We start from the raw sequence: 20,066 nt of genomic DNA on the forward strand, positions 1-20,066 counted from the left end.
TTGCTGTTCTACCTTCCCCACACGATCCCCATTCATAGCTGCTTCTCAAAGAGAATTCCTGTTTTCTGTAGGTCATATCTGCATGTGGACCAATACTGGCTTTTTTTTTGTCTGGTTCCTGGCAGCAGCTGTGATCTGGTCTGCGCTATGGTCTAGTAAGATCACGTTAGTTCTAATAGTGGTGCTTAGATGGGAAATACTGTGCAGTTAGTTTTCCTGGGTCTCTTTGTTATCTGAGATTTCTTTACAGCCGTGGTAACTATTGACAACTAGCGCATCTTGCAGGTTCTTGCAAACATGGAGCTTGTAATTAAATAGGACAGGGAACAAGACTTCGTTCTGTTTGGTGTGTCAGAGTCCAACCAGTTGTTGTCCAAAATGGCATTCTTCTTGCAGAGAGGCAATAAAATATGAGAATAGAGACTTTGGAGGTACTGATCTCTGAGATATCAGACTGAGTCCTCTGAATCTTCTAGGACTCGGGACTGTTGACTATCCAGATCACCAGTGAGTGTTGTCCTCTGGCAGCAGTAGAAATGGGTAGGTCATGCCTGCCAGGTTTTTAGTAGTCTGAAGGTGACCTTTGGATGAAAGATGAATTCTTAGGTAGAAACTGTTTAGAATTTTCTGATTGTAGTATGATTGTGTCTGACACTTTTCTTATTTGTACCAGGCAAGGTTAAATGTGGAGAAATTAAGATTCTTCCTTCAGAAATTTTCCTTATGAATAAGGACACTTGTTGTCTCTTAAGATTGAATGCGTATAAATAAATGGTGAGGACAAGGCCATGGGACATTTATTGCATCCAGTTGGCAGGTTTTGATGAAAACTAGGGAAATCACTAGCATATGCTAAAATGTAACACGTCTATAATGCAGAGACACTGGGACAGTGCCAAAGACTGATACTGTAAAACTAGAAATTTTTTGATTAATGTTAGTGATGCTACTTAACTTCTTGTGACTGAAACCTACTTTACTAGTGAAACACACACACTCTATAGTCTCCTTGCAATATCATTCTTTTTAGGGGACTTTGGATATGTGACCAGTTTTTGCCGAGCTCCGTTCCTTTGAAGATTATGAGCACTTCTTTGTCTTCCAAAACAATGTGGTCTGTTTTCCTTTTAATTGAAAAACCTATTTGTGTAATTTTTTCTTCCTCTTTTTAACATTTGCTTAGGCATACTAATCCTTGAAATGAGCTCTTTGTTTCTTTCCGTCCTTCTTTTCACAAAGTTTTTGGTTTGTTTTTCCAATCCTAAAATATTTTAGAAAGAAGTGATTTGCAAATGCCAGCTTTTTTATTTTGTGATTTTTTTTTTCTTGATGCTGAAAAACAATTGTTTTACTGTAGATCGTAGGTGTGTTCTTAGCAAATTATAGATTCAGTGGATCTACTGGAGAATAGTAATTTTAAGTAACAGCTCTGGATTTTAAGAAAGATTGGTAACAGTATGCAGTTGCTTATTCATCAGGCTTTGCTAGCAGGAGAGAAAATTCACAACTGGAAGTGTGTTTGTTAATTTTGTGCTGGTACTGAAGCTGACAGTTGGCCATCCTTATTACAAAATTTTGCCTTTAAAACTATTTTAAAGCTGGGAAAATTGAAAGAAATTCCCTGAACCACATAATTTCAGAATTTGCCTCTGTCTTTGTGATAGTGGATATAGAAACTGTTGCAGAGTATTTATGTAAACAGCTGAAAAGCAGTATCATCCCAGGGAGTGCTAAGTTTATCTCATTTATTGATCATGTGATATATTTTAGAATAGAAAAATATTTTATGTATAGACTTGATATTATTGTTCTGCTTTTGAAATGCATTGGCTTAGCAGAACAGATTTAGCTGAGTACATTTTGAAAGTTTTTTATGAACTAAATTACATACAGATGAAGATAAGATACGGGTTTTAGTATTAACTAACTTTATGGTATATATTATAGGAAATTCAAAGTGGGGTTTTAGAATACTATTTAACTTGCATGCGTCTGTTGCACATTGTGGGAACAAGATGAAGTAGGCAGACTAAGAACTGGTGGGGTAGCAGCAATGAAAGTGGTGAAAGGTAGGATGTGAGGTTTTATCCTGTATCCAGATGTGCTCAATCCACAGCTGACCAAAACACGCAATCTAATTTGTGTCCTACTCCCAGCAATCCTTTTCTCTTGGCGAATCTTGAGAGCATACAGATAGTATAATTCCTCTTTCTGGGGTGCTCTGCCAGTGATGGAGGTCTGCTCCTGGCCATCAATATTCTTCATATTTTCTGTAGAAGAACATAAGACCAGATATGAATCCTCTCAGGTTCCATAAGTTCAGGTTCAGTATTGGTGGCTTGGGGGAGTACAAGCATTGAGTAATCAGCACTGCTCCTGAAGAGCATCTGACTTTTGTAAACTGTTTTCCCCTTTCAAGCAGTAATAAAGATGGTGAAGATCTCTGGACAGCAGTACTTAAGGGAAATGCATTGTATTGATGCTTTGCAGACAGAGTTTTTCTCCTCTTTCCTTCTTCCTCAAGATCATGTCATGCTACTGCTGTATAGGTAGTCAGTCCAATGCTTGCAATAAAATCTGGACTCACTGTACATGTACTGTAGTCATGTCATCATGAGGCAGTGCCCTACAGCATTTTCCCAGCCCTGTCATTTCAAGAAATTCTTGACTGAGTAGCTTTGTGATTAGAATATAAAAAAGAAATCATACTTTCGGGGTGTTCACAGAGATCTCTGCACGGTGTTCTTTATCACAGCTCCTTGTCCAGAGAGTTAAGAAAATAATTTTCTTGTGACTGCCTCAGGAAGAGAATTGAAACTGCAAATGTTTTGTTCAGCTGATGGAAGTGGATATTTAACTTCAGAGGGATTCTTGAAAGCCAAGTGGTATGCAGGGCTTGGTCTGTGCCTGGGAGTTTAGCGGTAGATTTACTGTCTCTTGTGCGGCCTGCCAAACTGTCAGGTGGATTTGTATCCTGCATCTCTCTAGTTTTTCTGAATTTTTTCAGTCCAAAAGGACTAGATTGTGTTGCCCAAAAAAACTTAAACATAAGCTCGAAGAAAGAATTACTATAACTTTAAAAAGTTTCTTTTCTGTGTTGATATTTATTCGCTTATCCTTTGATTCTTTGTCTTCCTCCTTCTAAGATCCAAAGCAAAAACCTAACTAAATGTGCTGAATAAGATGACATGGAGACTTTTTGGGAAGGGATTTGGTCTCTTCAGAGAGGTTGGGTGTTGAGATAGCAGTATTAGGTACCCTTTTGGAAACTGGAATGGTCATTGCCATTCCATCACGAGTCTGGTGCTGGCTTGTTATACAATGGTATATCTACTGTTGTTGTAGTATATCCTTGGGCTAAACTTGTATAGACAGAAACATTAAGCCAAAATCTTGAGACTTGGGGTGATTTCTCATTAAATGCCTCTGTTGCTTTCCATTTTGAAGTATAATCACTTGCTTTATGGGGAAATGCTGAAAGTTGAATTCCTTAGTGCTTGATAAGCTAGACATACTTGAAGTGAAGGATTTTTAAATTATTGATCATTTTTTTGTAAGTAGAAGAAAAGATTAACCTCCTCTGAAGTCACTAGATTTCACATCAGTGAAAGAAAGGTTTCCAGCAGTCTTGTGCTTTTTTTTTTTTTTTTTTTTACTGTCATGACAAAAAGTATGATTGCTGCCTTTACACAACAATTTTGGAAAGTCCAGTGTCTGTCTGTCTCTTTCTTAATGCTTTCTCCTCCTTTACTGCTGATGCTCTGAGGTTCTGTTTTAACATGTATCATCAGTTTCTTTAAAATACAGCTGTTTTGGCTGCCTAGTGGAGTTGCAATGTGTCTACAAGGTCAAGTGTAAGCTGCTGATGAGGGACTTTTGCACTGAGCCAGACTTTGACATGGAAAATGGAAAACCTGCTTTTTGAAAAAAAACTTTTTTTAAAGCTTTATTAAACAGATTTTTAATTAGGAGCTTTCTTCCTCCAAATCTCAGACCACCTTCTTCCATCACGTGGTCTGCGGTTAAAATGCAGTTTGTCAGTTTGTGACCTCCTACTCATTGCCACGACAGCAGGCTGTCGAACAGATTTAATGCGAAGGATCAGAGCGAAGAAGCTGTATGTGAGTGAGGAAGTGTTCTTGCCCAGCCTCATCTTTAATAATACCCCACTTAATACTCAAAATTCTAGTCACTGTGCTAATTTGAACGCAGTGGGTATCTGCCCTCCTTTTGCCTGCTACTACAGTACTCTCCAGGATAACTGCGGTAGGGTGTGGAATTTCACCAAAGTACAGTTAAAGCCTGTATGTGCCAGGAAGGTACAATGTTTCTTTGGTTAGTGCACCATCAGTAGTGGAATAAAGCCATTTAAATACTAGATTGTGCTCCCTGGGGCTGGGCCAGTAACTGTATCTGGATGCTGCCTGTTGATAGTGAAAGCCAACTAAACGGAAATAAAATAGCTTTATTTTTAAAACTATCTTTATTTCAAGCTGTCAGTTGTGCTTTTAAGAGGCCTGGTTTATATCTGAAACGGATTATAACATGTCCTTGTTGGCTTGGTGGGGAATTTCAAACTGAGGGTGCATTTCCAACAATTGTGTGAAGCAAGTGGAAGTCCACACTGCTTCCAGAAAGGGGCTCTCACTTTGGCTTTTGGTTTCGTCTTCAGCCCTTTCACCAACTTTTGCTGCTCCTGGGCTACATGGTCAGCAAGATTAGGATCTTCTTTAAAGATCCCCTTATACTGTTAAGGTGGTTTGGCTTTCTTCCCAATGGCAGGCTGATCATGCTGCACGTCTTCATTCTCTAGTAGTATTTCAAATGTTTGTGTGCCTTCCTTCTTCTTTCAAGTATCCTTCCACCCTGAAAAACAAATGTGGCTTAAACAGGTAGGACATGGAATCACAGAATCACGGAATCACTGAGGTTGGAAGGGACCTCTGGAGATCATCTAGTCCAACCCCCCTGCTCAAGCAGGGTCACCTAGAGCACATTGCACAGGATTGCATCCAGGTGGGTTTTGAATATCTCCAGAGAAGGAGACTCCACAACCTCTCTGGGCAACCTGTTCCAGTGCTCTGTCACCCTCACAGTGAAGAAGTTTTTCCTCATGTTCAGATGGAAGCATCTGTGTTTCAGTTTGTGCCCGTTGCCTCGCGTCCTGTCGCTGGGCACCACTGAAAAGAGTCTGGCTCCATCCTCTTGACACCCTCCCTTCAGATACTTGTACACATTGATAAGATCTCCTCTCAGCCTTCTCTTCTCCAGGCTAAACAGGCCCAGCTCTCTCAGTCTTTCCTCACAAGAGAGATGCTCCAATCCCCTAATCATCTTTGTAGCCCTTCGCTGGACTTGCTCCAGTAGGGCCACGTCCCTCTTGTACTGGGGAGCCCAGAACTGGACGCAGTACTCCAGATGTGGCCTCACCAGGGCTGAGTAGAGGGGGAGAATCACCTCCCTCGACCTGCTGGCAACACTCTTCCTGATGCACCCCAGGATACCATTGGCCTTCTTGGCCACAAGGGCACATTGCTGCCTCATGCTTAGCTTGGTGTCCACCAGCACTCCCAGGTCCTTCTCTGCAGAGCTGCTTTCCAGCAGGTCAACCCTCAACCTGTACTGGTGCATGGGGTTATTCCTCCCCAGGTGCAGGACCCTGCACTTGCCTTTGTTGAACTTCATGAGGTTCCTCTCCGCCCAGCTCTCCAGCCTGTCCAGGTCTCTCTGAATGGCAGCACAGCCTGCTGGTGTATCGGCCACTCCTCCCAGTTTTGTATCATCAGCAAACTTGCTGAGGGTGCACTCTGTGCCTTTCTCCAGGTCGTTGATGAAGAAGTTGAACAAGACTGGACCCAGTCCTGACCCCTGGGGGACACCGCTAGCTACAGTCCTCCAACTAGACTGTGCCGCTGATCACAACTCTCTGAGCTCTGCCATTCAGCCAGTTCTCAATCCACCTCACAGTCCACTCATCCAGCCCACACTTCCTGAGCTTGTCTATGGGGATGTTATGGGAGACAGTGTCAAAAGCCTTGCTGAAGTCAAGGGAGACAACATCCACTGCTCTCCCCTCATCTACCCAGGCAGTCATTCCATCAGAGAAGGCTATCAGATTGGTTAGGCATGATTTCCCCTTGGTGAATCCATGCTGACGACTCCTGATCACCTTCTTGTCCTCCACATGCTTGGAGATGGCCTCCAGGATGAGCTGCTCCATCACCTTTCCAGGGATGGAGGTGAGGCTGACTGGGCTGTAGTTGCCTGGGTCCTCCTTCTTGCCCTTTTTGAAGACTGGGGTGACATTGGCTTTCTTGCAGTCTTCAGGCACCTCTCCTGTTCTCCATGTCCTTTCAAAGATGATGGAAGCATCATCCTGTTCAGGAACCATATGCTGCCTGGATATCAGAAGTGTAAAATACGGTTTAGCTTATGCTTTACAAACAAATAGAAGACTCCTTGTTTTAATGTGTGTGTATCCTAACCCTGTCCAAAACATGGATTTCAGTGCTTGGCATAGCTTTGTCTAGTGAAAGTAGAGAAATTAGTATTTGAAATCTAAGGTGAAACTTTTAGGTACTGTAATTATTTAAACATGATGTTAATTCGGAAACAATGAACAAATTGAGACTCGGTGGAGTTATAATTTTTCAGTATATCTTAAATCAAAGTGGGCCAATTCTAGGCAATCGTATTTGAAACCATTAACTTGTCTTTCAGAGAGAGAAGTTAGTGCTCTCTGTCATGTTTTCTGTTCAGGGCTTTTTTCACTGTTCATTTTGCGAGGTTCAAATGGTGATGAGCTGACTGACTGGTATTCAAAAAAAGTACTCAAAGGTCATAATTAGTATACATAAACTTAAGTTAGTTCTAGGACATTGGAAGTCAAGGCATCATAGCTTACAAAACACATTTTAACAGAAAGAGAAACTAATTTTTACTGTAGACTCAACTGAGGGCTGTGTCTGCAATATGTGTTTGAAACACCAGTGGAGAGCCATGACCAGAAAGTTTCTGATAAGTATTGAACTTGCTGTTCAGAGTGTCATCACAGCTACTTACTGTTTTGCTTTCCGTAGAACATTTTGTCAGATGAACTCAAATTACCTCTCTTCTGATTGTATCTGGCTTTTGGGGTGTCAGATGCAGTGCCTTGAAGGTCTGTTTGTTCTGGGGCCTAGAAGACAACAAAGTTAGACTACCTTAAGAGGCTCAGGAACAGATTGGCTTTGGTGAATATATTCATAAAGCTGGAGAAACACTGTGTTCCAGTTCAGATCATACTACAGTCGGTTCCTGGTAGAGGCAGGCCTTTTCTTGTTAAATATGTAAGAGTTCATGGAAATACACTTTTTCCTCAGACTCTATTGAATACTTTAACTATCACATAAAAAACTTCAATGTCGGAGTTCAATTTTGGTCAATAAAAATGTATTTGTAAATTGAAGAAGATATTTAGATCATAATGGGATTAATTAGCTTTTTGATTTCTATATGAGACCCCTGAGCATTGTGAATCAGTATTTAAAATGTAGCATGTTACTGCAGCTTTAATTTTTGCACATAACTGTTCAAGTTCACTTTAGTATATGTTAACAATGAATGCTAACGACTAATTGGCATTGAACATGTCCTTGTCCCTGTAATCACTGTACTTCTGTGTCTGAGGTTTATTGTGTATTGAACTCAGTGATAGCAAACTTGCACCAGAGCTGCTTACCCTGACAAGCTGCATCCGAGGCGTGTTCTTGTGTTGGGGCTGCAGCAAAAGGTCTTTGTTTCCTCTTTGCACATCTCTTTCTGCCCAGGTGCACCACTTGCAGGTTGTCTCCAGTTCCCTAAACTTGCAGTCTCACTTCCCAGTGATGTGGAGAGAGAAACCAGGCTGTTGGCCATGACTGTTCTGATCAGTTGAGAAATCTGTTTCCAGTTATTACAGCTTCTATAAACCATATTCATCAGCTAGTCTTGTGTTAGATGCTGTACAAACACTAGGGAGTAATAGATTTCTGGTTTCAAAGTACTTTTAATGATAGGAGATGAATTAGAATGACAGGTGTGTACAAGAAACAACAAGATAACACTGATAGGTGTGTGTGAGTTTTAGGTTTGAGCTTTTTTTTTTTTACTCTCACAGAACAAAGGTATGTCTAAAGCAAGGTGATAGCTAGTTTTGAATATGAAAAAAATTAACAAAAGTATGAGAGAAAACACAAGAATATTGGCTACAGAGGCTTGATTTAAAGGCAAGGATTGTCACCTCTTTTAAAAGTGAGGACAAGCAGTAGAGTGGGTGCTGGCCATGACTTCCTTAAAAGCGCAAGAAAGCAGTTTAATGATAGGGAAGAGAAGACTGCCGTGTTCCAGATGATGGTTTCTGAAGGAGGTCTTTGCAGGAGTGTTCTGAGTGGATGTGAATGAAGTATAATTCCAAGTGTCAAAACAAGATAGGTGTTACAGAAACTTAAGGAGCTGAAATTTCAGCAGACTGACAGATAGGGAAGTCCGAATCTTAAATAACTGGAAAAATATGTGAGATTTAGATGTAGTCTGGATGTACAGATCTAGAGAGATCCAAGTCAGCTGATAAAGATGGTATTATGCACTGCCTTTCCCCTTTACTGTAAAGATTATGCAATAAATCCAATAGTAGTATATTTAAGTTGCTTTCCCAGGACCCTCTGCATAGAGTACATGTTCAATCTACTGCATTTGTATATTATCTGGGTATTGAATCAGTGCCCTGTCCTAACTCATGCTCTCTTTTTTTTTTTTTTTTTTCCTTTCAGATTTTCTATTTTGTACATACATTGTTTTGTATATACTGTATATGATGACTTCGGTGGGCAATGAACGTACCCGGGGCACTCGGGACAAAACACAAATTTCAGCCACACAGCCAACGCAACCACAGAAACAAGTAGTACAGGTATGTGCTACTATATACTATTCCTTGAGTTAAGAGTAAGCACTTAATAATATGCACTTCTTCCATAAGTCGTTAAAAGCTAAGAAAAGAAAGGAAGGGGAAATCTTAGTTTATTTGGAAAGGTGTGTTTGATATCTCATTTTAAATGCTCAGTAACCCAACACAGAATTAAGTTGTTCCTGTATTCTTTTCTCTAAATGAATTTTGTGTTCTTCAGCAGCATTTCCCATCAGTGAGGATTTTTATGCCTGTGCTTATGTCAAGATTTTTGTCTGGTGGCCTCAGTGTCCTCGGATTTCAGCTCTTTTATATGCTAGCCTCGTGATGCTAGAAGCTTTCTGATTGCTACAGGAATTTGGGTGGGTGGGAAAAGCTTTCTGTTAGATGGGTCCCATGCTGCACAGCATGATTCAGCATATCTGCAAGTCATGAAATTCTAAACTTCTTGTGCAGAGTGTCTTCACAGAAAGTGAAATGAGGAAGAAGGTCCGTTAGTGGATTAAAAAACAGGCTATTTTCAGTATCAGTGAGACTGAAATTAAGCTGTCATCCCATTGTCCTGATACTCAGCAACACAGTAGTTAAATTCTGTGCTTTTCGGGTTACAGAAGGTGCAAAATGACTTTGCTCCTGGCAACTCATTATTCTGTTGTCAGGTACTTCTCAAAATCGGACTCAGTTCAGGAATTGCCTCAGTTCTCTGCTGGCAGAGAATGCATCAGTCCAGAGGCTCCCCTGGGAAGTGGTGTCTTTTATTGTTTTCTAGGCTGGCCTTTAGCATGCAGGGGCTCCTGTTCTGTTGTATATAGTATTAATTATATGAACTCAAGCCCTCATCATCTCCTTGCATTGCAGCACTTATTTGTGGTTCGTGCTGATGTGTGGATTTAGAAAGTGACTTTCGACAGAAGCAGCTGAATTTGTTTTTGTTTTATAACAACTAAGATCGCAGGAGTTTAGCGAGCAGGTTAAGAGAAGTGATTCCTTCCCCTTTTTTGGCATTTGCAAGGCCACACTGGAATATTGTGTCCAGTTTTGGGCTCCCCACTACAAAAAGACATTGACAGACCAGAGCAAGTCCAGCGAAGGGCTACAAAGATGGCTGGTGGCTGGAGCACAGAATGAATGAGGGACGGCTGAGGAAAATGGGTTTGTTCAGCCTTAAGAAGACAAAGTGAAGGCAAGATCTTACTCCTCTATTCAGATGCCTCGTGACAGGGTGTAGAGAAGATGGAGCCAGACTCTTCTCAGAGGCAGTGGCCTAAGCTGGAACACGGGAAATTTCAACTGTTATAAGGGAAAAAATGGTTCACCATGCAGGTGGTTTAACGCTGGAATACAAGTTAGAGAAGTTATGGGATCTCCATCTATGGAGATGTTTAAAGCTTGACTAGACAAGGCCCTAAGCAACCCCCTCTGATGGGACCGGCCCTCAGCAGGAGGTTGCGCTGAGTGTCGCTGGAGGTCCTTTCCAACCTATGTGATTCAGTGATTTTAAGCATTATGTCCTACAGAGCGTTTTCTGCATTTTGTCTGAATATATATTTTTTTCCTTCTGCATAATGGATACTTGTTTGGTCAACTGAATGGAGAAGATGCTTATTTAATATACGACTATTATGTTTTAGTGCACCATGCTTTTTTTATTCTTTAGATATCAGATAGACATTTCTGCTTAGACAAGCTTTATCAGCAGCAATATGTGGGATTTTACTGTTTGGTTGCCAGTGATTATTCTTTCTGAATCGAGAAGAATGTTACTTTCCCAAGTGGAGATTTCAGTGTTGTTATATCACATTGATCATAATTTCAGTTATTTAAGAAATGACATTGCACATTTTTTTCCATTACTTCTGAATAATAAATATTTTATATAGTATCTGGGTGTATCATTGTCACTTAATTTTGTATTTTGCTCACTTCTTTTTTCTGATGGTTGTAAGTGAAATAAAAATTCTCTTCATTTTGTTACACTGCAAAGATTGTATTCCTTGCAAGTTGTGAGTAATGTTTTAGCTGCCTTAAGATGATAACATTTTCTTAGTCATAATTAAAACTTGATTGCAGTGTTGTCTAGGATAATACAATGTTAGTTGTTAAGCTGATGCCTTAAAAATAAAGGAGAACTAGTCGTTGGAAAAAAATATTTCTTGGACAATGATTTGGTGTGTGTGTGTGTGTTTATGTAGCAAAAACATTTTGGCTTTTTATTTTTTATTTTTCCTTTGAATCTTCAGTACCAGCTGGGTGTAATGCACTAGCATAAATACTAATGATGCTGAACCTGTTTGTGTTTGCAGGGTCTCTGTTTGCACAGGAAAACTGAAGATACTGTCGCACATTTCATATTGTTATAAAATTTGTATGTTTTATCTTCTAATATGGACTTATTTAAAAATACTGGGTTAATAAAAAGATGAATCTTAATGGCTTCCTGTTTCTGGTCAAATATGCCATCATGTCTATACAGAAATTACATTGTTGTCCAAATTTTTCTATGCTTGGATACCTTTAACAGAAATCTCTCTGCTAGCTTAGCAATTGCAGTGGGCCTGGAGAGACTGAAATCTGAGCGAGAGGATATAATATGGCTTAATTCTGGAAGATGATAGACCTTTTCTTTTAGTTCTCTACTGAGCTCTTAACAGCCCCTGAGAAAGGGGCTCATTGCACAGAGCACTGACTGGGATGCTTTAGTGTAGATGCAGTGCTGTGGGTAGCACAAGGCCTGGAGTGGGGAATTCCAGAGTAGCCTCTCATTTATGTTACCAGCTGACATATGAAGCTGTCAGCATGACACTTTGAAAATGTGAAGTAGTACGGAGTGCTTAATTCTGTTACAAACACAGTAATTGTCTTGGAACGTTGCCTCTCAGCATGACAAATGTCACTTCCCTCAAGGAACTGGGACAGCTGCAGTGACTTCTCAGCAAGTAAGAAGCTGGTGGTGTATGTTGGAGTAATTTTTAGATTCTTCTCAGCATTTAGGCTTAGTGACCTACCACACCTCCTTGGTGTGGTAAACTCCAAAAGCAGAGCGATTTAAGAGGTTGGTTACTTGAACTCTCGAAGCACTGAATTTCACGTTGGTATTCTCCAGAGTGAGACTTCGAAAGCCCAGGATGAATCCTTTTAGTCAAGAATTTCAGTGGATGTTGTGGTACTTTGGACATGAAGAAATTTTTCTCAATGCATCAATCTACGTTTGGGATCCTAGCTATCTCTTCAGTATCAATCTTCTTCTTTAGCTAGACATAGAAGTCTTTTCTGTTTAAGCTGACATCAAATGAAGTCCAGGATCATGTAGCCTAGTTATCGATGGTATTTTCCTGGGAATGCCGTTCATGTAGACCACAAATACCTCACCATGAAATCTGGCTTTATATGATACATTAGTGTTCTTGGGTTGCTTTTGCTTGGTGATAGCCATAATATATTCTGATTTATGGCACTTTACTTCATCCGTCCATTTTAGTCTGACAACTTTTGGAGAAGCTGCTAGCATGGCTTTGTTACAGAGGCACCAAATGTTCCATCAATAGCAAGATCCTTTAGCAGTTTTCAGAGACTGGTGAGATCAGTATTATTAGCTTATTGAGAAGATAAGCACAGCTGTTCACAGGCAAAATCTTGAGGCACAACCCAGCCTCCTGTTGAGTTCATAAATCTATGGAGTCATGACACTGTTGGAGTCATGAAGAGATGCAGTTCATTTAGAAACACTATTGCCTGTTTCTCATGATGAAGCTCTAACTCTGGAATGATAGATATTAATTAAAAGTAGAAGTAATAATATCAAAGCATAGACTTCTGTAGTAAGTTTTATTTTAATTATTTTAAGTCTTCTCTAAGTAGTGACCTCGAATAGTGGTCCAAACACATTAGAATGTGTTGAAACTGCTTCTGTCCCAGCAAACCTGTTGACTGAAAAATGGGTGTAGGGGAAGAGATGTTAATCTCTTTCCTCTGTGTTTGTTCCCTGTATTCTTTTTGACAATCAGGAGGAAAAAAGATAGGTAGCAATGCTAAGACATACTTTAAAAAATATATTGTTACCTTTTGTGAATTTTATTGGATGTTTGTATTTTTCAGGCAACAGCAGAACAGATTCGCCTTGCTCAGATGATCTATGATAAGAATGATGCAGATTTTGAAGATAAAGTGAAACAAGTATGTTTCTTACGGTACAAAGTTTTTATGCTCTGCAATAAGGTGCTTGTAAGTTAGTTTACATTTTGGAGCTAGAGTGGCTGTTTCTGATTTAGATGAAACCATTTTCAGAATGATGTAAGTTTAACTAGGAAAAGGTGCTCTTATTGCTCAACAAAAGCCTTTTTATAAGAAACTGTGCAGTAATATAGCTCTGGCTGTATAGTTATGCTGGTTTACTTTCCTTTGTAGACAAGCCATGAAGCCAACGCTCATCTATGCTAATGTCTCTTACAGACTGTATCTCTCTAGTAGGATCCTGCCAGTTAAAGATCTTCAAAATACAGAATGCATTCAGCTTGTTTGCATGGAAATGCCCAAGAGAAAAATTTGTCACCTGTATAAACTGAATTTGCTAATATCTTGACTGCTTTTCAGGAAAAATGAAAGTCTAATCATAGCTTAAAGGTGAATTAAAGTTTTATTAAAAAAAAAAATCTGAGCTCCCAGATCTTTAATACTGTCTATGGATTAAAATGATAGAATTACACTGCGAAAATGAAATCTTCTCACACCATTTCCTACATCATGCTGAGTCTTGAGTGTAGATATTCAAGCTTCTGTTACCAATTTTATTAGAGATCATTAACTCCAGCAGTATAGAGAGTTCAGATCCTTGTTCTGCTCTGGGTGTTGGTGATTTTATCCTGGAAGACTAGTGAACACATCACAGCTCACGTAGAACGTAGCAATGCACCTAGAAGGAGACAGAATTAGTGTGAATACATTAATGCAGCAGAGAGAGCGATTTCTTGACTTCTTTTTTTTCCTTTATAAAACCTTACCTGAAGAATCGGTAACTTCTTTTTGTTATTCTTGTTTATAATCTGTTGCTACGGCAGTTTTGCCAGAGGTGAAGTTCTGTATTTCTTCCTGAAGCCGGCGACCCTGATCAGTAGTGCCTCTGGCTCTGCTGATGGGAAGAAGGATAAGACTTCAAAATTCTGCATAGGAAATCTCCAACATTTTGCCTATGTGTGTATATTTCTAGCTCATATGATTTTCCTCTGGGTGTTGCTGGATTTGCCATAGCAGAGGCTATGATTATATCTGTCTTACACTCCACGGGAAGTGCATCCTAGGTCCGTGAAGCTTAATTCAGTACCAGGTCTCTGTAAGCAGCCATCACGCCCAATTGTATGGCCTTGTGCTGAATGGGATTGAGGGAGCTGATCTGGCTGAAAAATAACCTTTTTTTCCTCAGTCTGGGTTCTTTTCCAGATGGATCGGTTCTCTGCCATTGTTTACCTTATGGCTGTTCTCACACAATAGAATAGAGAGGCATGTTTGGCACGGAGGGAGCGAGGACAGTACTAGAGCTATGGTGTTCTTCTGCATCTTTCTGCTCATATACAGCCATCTGGGTGGTGACAGCATTTACTGCAAACAAAGTTTAAAAAAAAAAAAAAAAGTACTTTCTTGATTACCTTTTGAATTTGTGTTTCATCCTGTTTCTTGTTTGAATCCCAAGCAGATCTGTAAAATGCAGGTACCTTTACTTAGGATTTTAGTTTTCTTTGACACAGTAGCTGTGTACTTTCTCGGAATCTGTGGTGGTGCTTATTCTTACTTTCTTATGATGATAATTTGGATATTTTAACATGTCTGACTCTTACTGCCAGCTTATGGAAGTGACGGGGAAAAACCAGGATGAGTGCATAGTGGCACTACATGACTGTAATGGGGACGTGAACAGAGCAATCAACATCCTGCTGGAAGGAAGTTCAGACACAGTAAGGATTTACTTTTCTCTGAACTGCTTTTTGTTTCTTGCTCCTTTCTGCTTCGAAGAAATGTTTGGGAAAGTCGTGTGGGTATTTTGGGAGCTTTCAACTTCCGTTTCTCCTTTCAAATTCCTCTGAAGGAAATGGAGACAAGGACAGTTTTTCTGTCATGTGCATGCCTTAGAATAGGCCAACCTTTGAAAATGTGGTGGGTGTCTGCTGGTATCCTGCAGAGTTTTCCAGCTTTTATTTATGTGCAACAATTTTAATTCTGTCATAGGACTGAATGCTCTGTCAGATACTGTCCTATTTTATGTTTCAGGGTTGTGGAGATGCTCCAGAATAAGTGATATTGTGCATTTGAAACAAAGGTCAATTTTTATAAATCTAGAAGGGAAGACAGATACTTTAAGTTATATAATTTATTTCTGTAGGTATGCATTACACTGAAGTAGTAGGAGGTCTCCACATCTGCAAGTTGTGTTAAAAACTCCGATAAAGTCAGAAGAGGATACAGCAAATAGTTGCTCCTTTCACTAAGTTGTGCATTAGCATGGCTTTATTGAAGAGCAGAAAGAAAACTCAAAACAGTGTGTGTAACAGCAAACAATGTTGCATATAACTTGGCATAGAACAGTGGTGTGGTTTGGGTTTTTTTTGTTTTTTTTTAAATCCCAGGAAGTATCAAGCATATGTCTTTTTGTGTTTGAAGTTTTTGCTGGAGGGATTTTCACAGTATACCAGAGAAAGCAAACTAGATTCCGTCTCACCTAAATTAGGAAAGAAACCAGGGCTTCCTTTTTCTTTCTTTTTTTTCTTTAAATGACGAACACTCAGTGTCTCGTGTTTTTTCAGGATATGCACTCTTGCTTATTGTTAATGAGGAAAACACCCCCCTCCCCCTGGCAAATGTCTAAAGACATGCCTTTCTGATTGAGGGGACTCCCTTTTCTATCCCCTTTTCTAAGAATTGAGATGATCTGAAGTGCAGAAATATATGCTGCCAAGTAAGTGGGTAAGTTGGGAGTAGAAGAGAGCATCTCACCTTGATAAAATCTGTCATGGTAACTTGCTTTCTATTTTTGTATTTGCTAATACTTTTTGTATTTGTCATTTTCTGGTTGAAAATAGTTCTCTGGTTGAAAAAGAATGTTAAATGCTGTCTCAGTTTAGCAAATTGTTGTAAGTGATCGTGACATAGAAGAAACTTTTTGAGCTCAATTATCAATTAGAAGCAGCATATCCAGCATTCTGCTACTTTGACAAGTCCCTCAGAACCCATTGCTCCTCAAAGAGAAAATGCAGCTCTGAAATGAGTACAGAGAACTTAAAGGCCTCAATGAGGAAGGAAGAAAGAGTATGAGTTAGAAGGGTCCTCATGAGAAGGTGAAGAAATGTATTCTCTGTGGAAATTTGTGGGCCTCCAAACTTGAAGGGTTTGCTGCAAGGCCGTTACACTCCAGAACAGTTTTACCATGGATTTGATGCAAGCTTGGTAGCAGTGGTACTACTTGTTCTGAATGCAGATTCCGACATCTTTTACTAGTTTCATTTTGATTCACTAAGACTTCTTTTTTTTCCCCGTTACCTCATTTGGAGGATTTATCTACCAAATTTGAGGAAGTAGAAGAACAAGGAGTGATAGAATGTTTACTTGTAATTTCTTTTGCACTCTGCAAGTTTTGTCTTGTTTAAGTTGTTGTGAGCTGTAAGGCTTTGTTCTGTGTGACTGTTAGTCTTTAGGACTTTTTACTTGCAGTGGTTGTGACAGTCTGGCTTGTGGGGGAGAGTAGAGAAGGACGTGTTTCTTTGCAGAAGACTTCGGGGGTTTTTTTGTTTGTTTTTTTCTTTAATTCGTTTAACTTCTGCAAGCATAAGAGCCATTTTATGCCTGACCATATTTTACTGACTAAAGCTTTTGAAGCTGGAATAAAGAGGACTTTTCAGACAGTCTTTTTTTCTATCTAAGATAAGACCAGCAAGAAGGCTGCTGTTATATTTTTTCAAGGGTCAAGCCTGCAGCTGTAACTTGGGTTGCCTCAGGCATGCTCTGCTGAAATCATTTAGCGCCTTTATAAAAACAGGCAGCTTTGATAGTCTGTGATGGATTCCCATGCCCATAGATAGCATCATCCTCTACCTTAAAGCACTCACCTAAGAAAATGAGACTTCTCAAAGCCTTCTTCAAAATTATGTTGAATTTTTTTCTATATAAATAGCAATAAATGACTCTCCAGATCCTCAAACTCTAGCACTTGTCTGAAGAAGTTCTTATTTGTGGGTGAGCATGGATCTGATGCTTTCACGGTCCTCCATTTATTAATACTTCTCAATAGGTACATTGGGAAGCTACTCTTCCCATCAAGTCATGTAAAACCTTACTAAGGAGAGTCTGTTTTCTCCTAAGCTTTGCAGGAGCTTCCAATTTCTGGGACTCCTTGAAATGACTGAAGATCTCTAAAAGGCTCTGTGACTTTGTTGTTATCCAGCTTCTTTTCCTTATGGCACCATACTGACCAGCGAAGTGGTAGTATATTCTGAACTATCTAGATTTGGCCCTTCGGTTGCCAGTGCATTGAGATTTATTCTCCTCTGAAGTATCTTTAAAACTCTTGCAGCATTTTAGTGTGTAATACAGTTACACAGTCTATGGCAGGTGAAGCGATATGATAGTTGCCGTATACTGGAGGGAAATGAGTTTTCTGTCGCACAAATAATGTGATGTTGCTCAAACTAGTAGTTTTGTGTTTTTAATATACACTGTCTGTGCTTCACCAAAGTTGGCCCGTGGCAGTATAGCCATACTGGAGATGAAATTGGAAACTGATTTCAGCCTTCCTTCTCACTTATGCCACTTCGAATAATGAGAGACTGGTGATTTTCTTAGTATATGTTCTCTCAAAAGAGTCACTGAAACACTGAATTTATACTTGTCAACTGCTTTGTTACCAGTTTTCTCAGTAACATTAGTTTTTTAAAGTTATAGGCAGCTTGGAATAGCTGGTCTTTGCCTAGCTTGTGAGGGCTTCCAGTTGCTGTTGTCTGAATTAAGAGGAGGCAGGGCGGGATCTAAAATTACTGATAGTCAAACTATTTCTTTGATGTAGCTGCCTGTCTTGAGGTCACAGCTTTATCAAGTGCTTCACATTTGATGGCACCTTATTTACATTTGCAAATTTACCACTTGACTATCTTATCTACACTCTTAAGCTCCTTGAGGTGGGGACTCCTGGCATTTATATAAATGTATCTGCCATATTAGTGGTTTGAAAATAATATGTTTTTTCTTCTTTGCTTTGCAGCTATGGCTTAATAGATTGTCCATGCAATTACTTAATATACCAGTTGCCATCCTATTCTTAGCACGTGTTTTAGTTATTTTGTTTTCAACTCCTGCAGATGTTCCTGTGGGGCTGATGTGATCCCTGAATTTATTTTAATGATGAGTTTAATGTTAAAGCTGAGGTCTGATGTTTGGACCTGGGTCCTTTGTCTTGTTCAGATGTAGCATTTCCTGAATTTTGCTGTGTATGATGAGCCATAGGTGTTAGAATAGATGGTCTGGCTTATCATGATCTTAGTTTTCAGAGTTCTTACTCTGCCATTCTGGCTTTCTGGCTATCAGGGCTTGGATTCTACTAGATTTGGGTAATCTGGGGTGTTTTGTGTGTGTGTGTGTGTTTTGTTTTTTTGTTTTTTGTTTTTTCTTCCTCAGATACTCTCATCAGTCTTGTTCGGTGACGCTTATAAGCATTTTTTCATTTCTTTGTGAGAAAGATTGTTCTGTGCATGCTCCCTCATTAGATTTATGTCGGTGGTTGAGGACTCTGTCTTATTTTGCAGATTTTCCACAGTGTGGTCTGTCTAGGCTGGAACTAATTTAAGTCCATTATAGCCAGAGATATGTGGGATTCCTCACCTTCTGTGAGAAAATTAAACTTCCAAAACTTGTTTCTTTCTCATCTCTTCCAAAAAATACAGCCTGCCTTTTTTCTGTTTGTATCAGTGTAGTTTTTGTTAGGTATTACATGTGTAACATTACACAAATACCTGTTTTTTTCTATGAACTGGAGGGGTGTGAGGTGGGAGCATATAGAGAGAGCCGAGCTGTCTCTTTGTTTTTGACTTTTGTATTTAATTCTATTCTACCCAAATAGACTTCTTGGGAGACTGTAGGGGGAAAGAAGAAAAGCCTTGGAAAGGAAAGTTCAGAAAACAAAGAGAACAGAGAAAAACGAGGGGACAGAGAAGTGAGTCGTGGACGGGGAAGTTCCAACAGACGGGGAAGAGGAGGCAGCCGTGGCCGAGAGTGTACGTACAGGGGTTAATTTTTAAAGATTCAGACACTTTTCTTGCAGCTGAAACTGGTTGAGTTGAGAGGGAACACTTAATGGAATAAAGTCCATCAGAGCTATAGCTCAGTGCTGAAGTGATTATAACCTGTTGCTTGTGCGACAGGTATGCTTGATCTATCTACGTGACTTGTTTTTGGGATGGTATGTGTATATATTTTTCAGAGACAAACTCAGTTTAAATTAAACTTCTGTCCTTTTTGATTAATTGATCTTGTGCAAATTGCTGTTCTTTTATATAAGTTTTAGAACTGAGTCTTTGTAAGACTGCTTGAGAGCAAATATGTCACTGCACAGCTGATACACTTTTTTGTTTCTTTTAATGAAAAAATTATCCAGCTTTGACTCCATCTCCTTTTATGAGTGGGAGAACCTGAAGATGTTCTCATCTTCTCATAAGGGGAATGAAAAGACTGGGATCATTATTAATCTCTAGCATATATTACTCACATAAGCCAGCCAAAGGTGAGTTTCTACAACAACAGAGAAAGTTCTTTGTGAATTGAAACATTTAAAAATTTGCTACAGTTTATACAGGTACAATAATACATTGTCCAAAAGAGGACTGATGTTTTCCAAGTTAGGTAGCATCATGTTAGATCACCATTGGGTATGTATTTCCTTTTTATCTAAGTTGTTTTATCAGTAATACCTAAGCTGTATATATTGCCTATGAGGGCCTTATAAACCACTGATACGTGAGCAGAGAAATGGAAATGAAAAAAGAAAAAAAGAAACTGAACTTCTCCCTGCAAGCAGGAAAACAGTTTACAGCATTAGCCAGCTTCTTTAATTTATGGTTGGAAGGTACTTGAATATTGTAACAACGAAGACGTCATGAATCTTTATAGA

At 39.5% G+C, this 20,066-nt stretch overlaps 1 protein-coding gene across 2 annotated transcripts in view; it reads left to right on the forward strand.

The window, feature by feature from the left end:
• Positions 1-7,796: 7,796 nt before the first annotated feature.
• UBAP2 (ubiquitin associated protein 2) overlaps positions 7,797-20,066 on the forward strand; it is a 116,443-nt gene continuing 104,173 nt past the window's right edge. For both annotated transcript variants that reach the window (XM_067316731.1, XM_067316732.1), the window contains exons 1-5: positions 7,797-7,910; positions 8,790-8,929; positions 13,022-13,099; positions 14,761-14,871; positions 19,020-19,173. In XM_067316731.1, coding sequence (XP_067172832.1) covers positions 7,895-7,910; positions 8,790-8,929; positions 13,022-13,099; positions 14,761-14,871; positions 19,020-19,173 — 499 coding nt within the window. In that variant the 5' untranslated portion in view covers positions 7,797-7,894. The remainder of the gene's footprint in view (positions 7,911-8,789; positions 8,930-13,021; positions 13,100-14,760; positions 14,872-19,019; positions 19,174-20,066) is intronic.

The sequence above is a fragment of the Apteryx mantelli genome, chromosome Z (genome assembly GCF_036417845.1).
Source record: "Apteryx mantelli isolate bAptMan1 chromosome Z, bAptMan1.hap1, whole genome shotgun sequence".
NCBI classification, from domain to species: Eukaryota; Metazoa; Chordata; class Aves; order Apterygiformes; family Apterygidae; genus Apteryx; species Apteryx mantelli.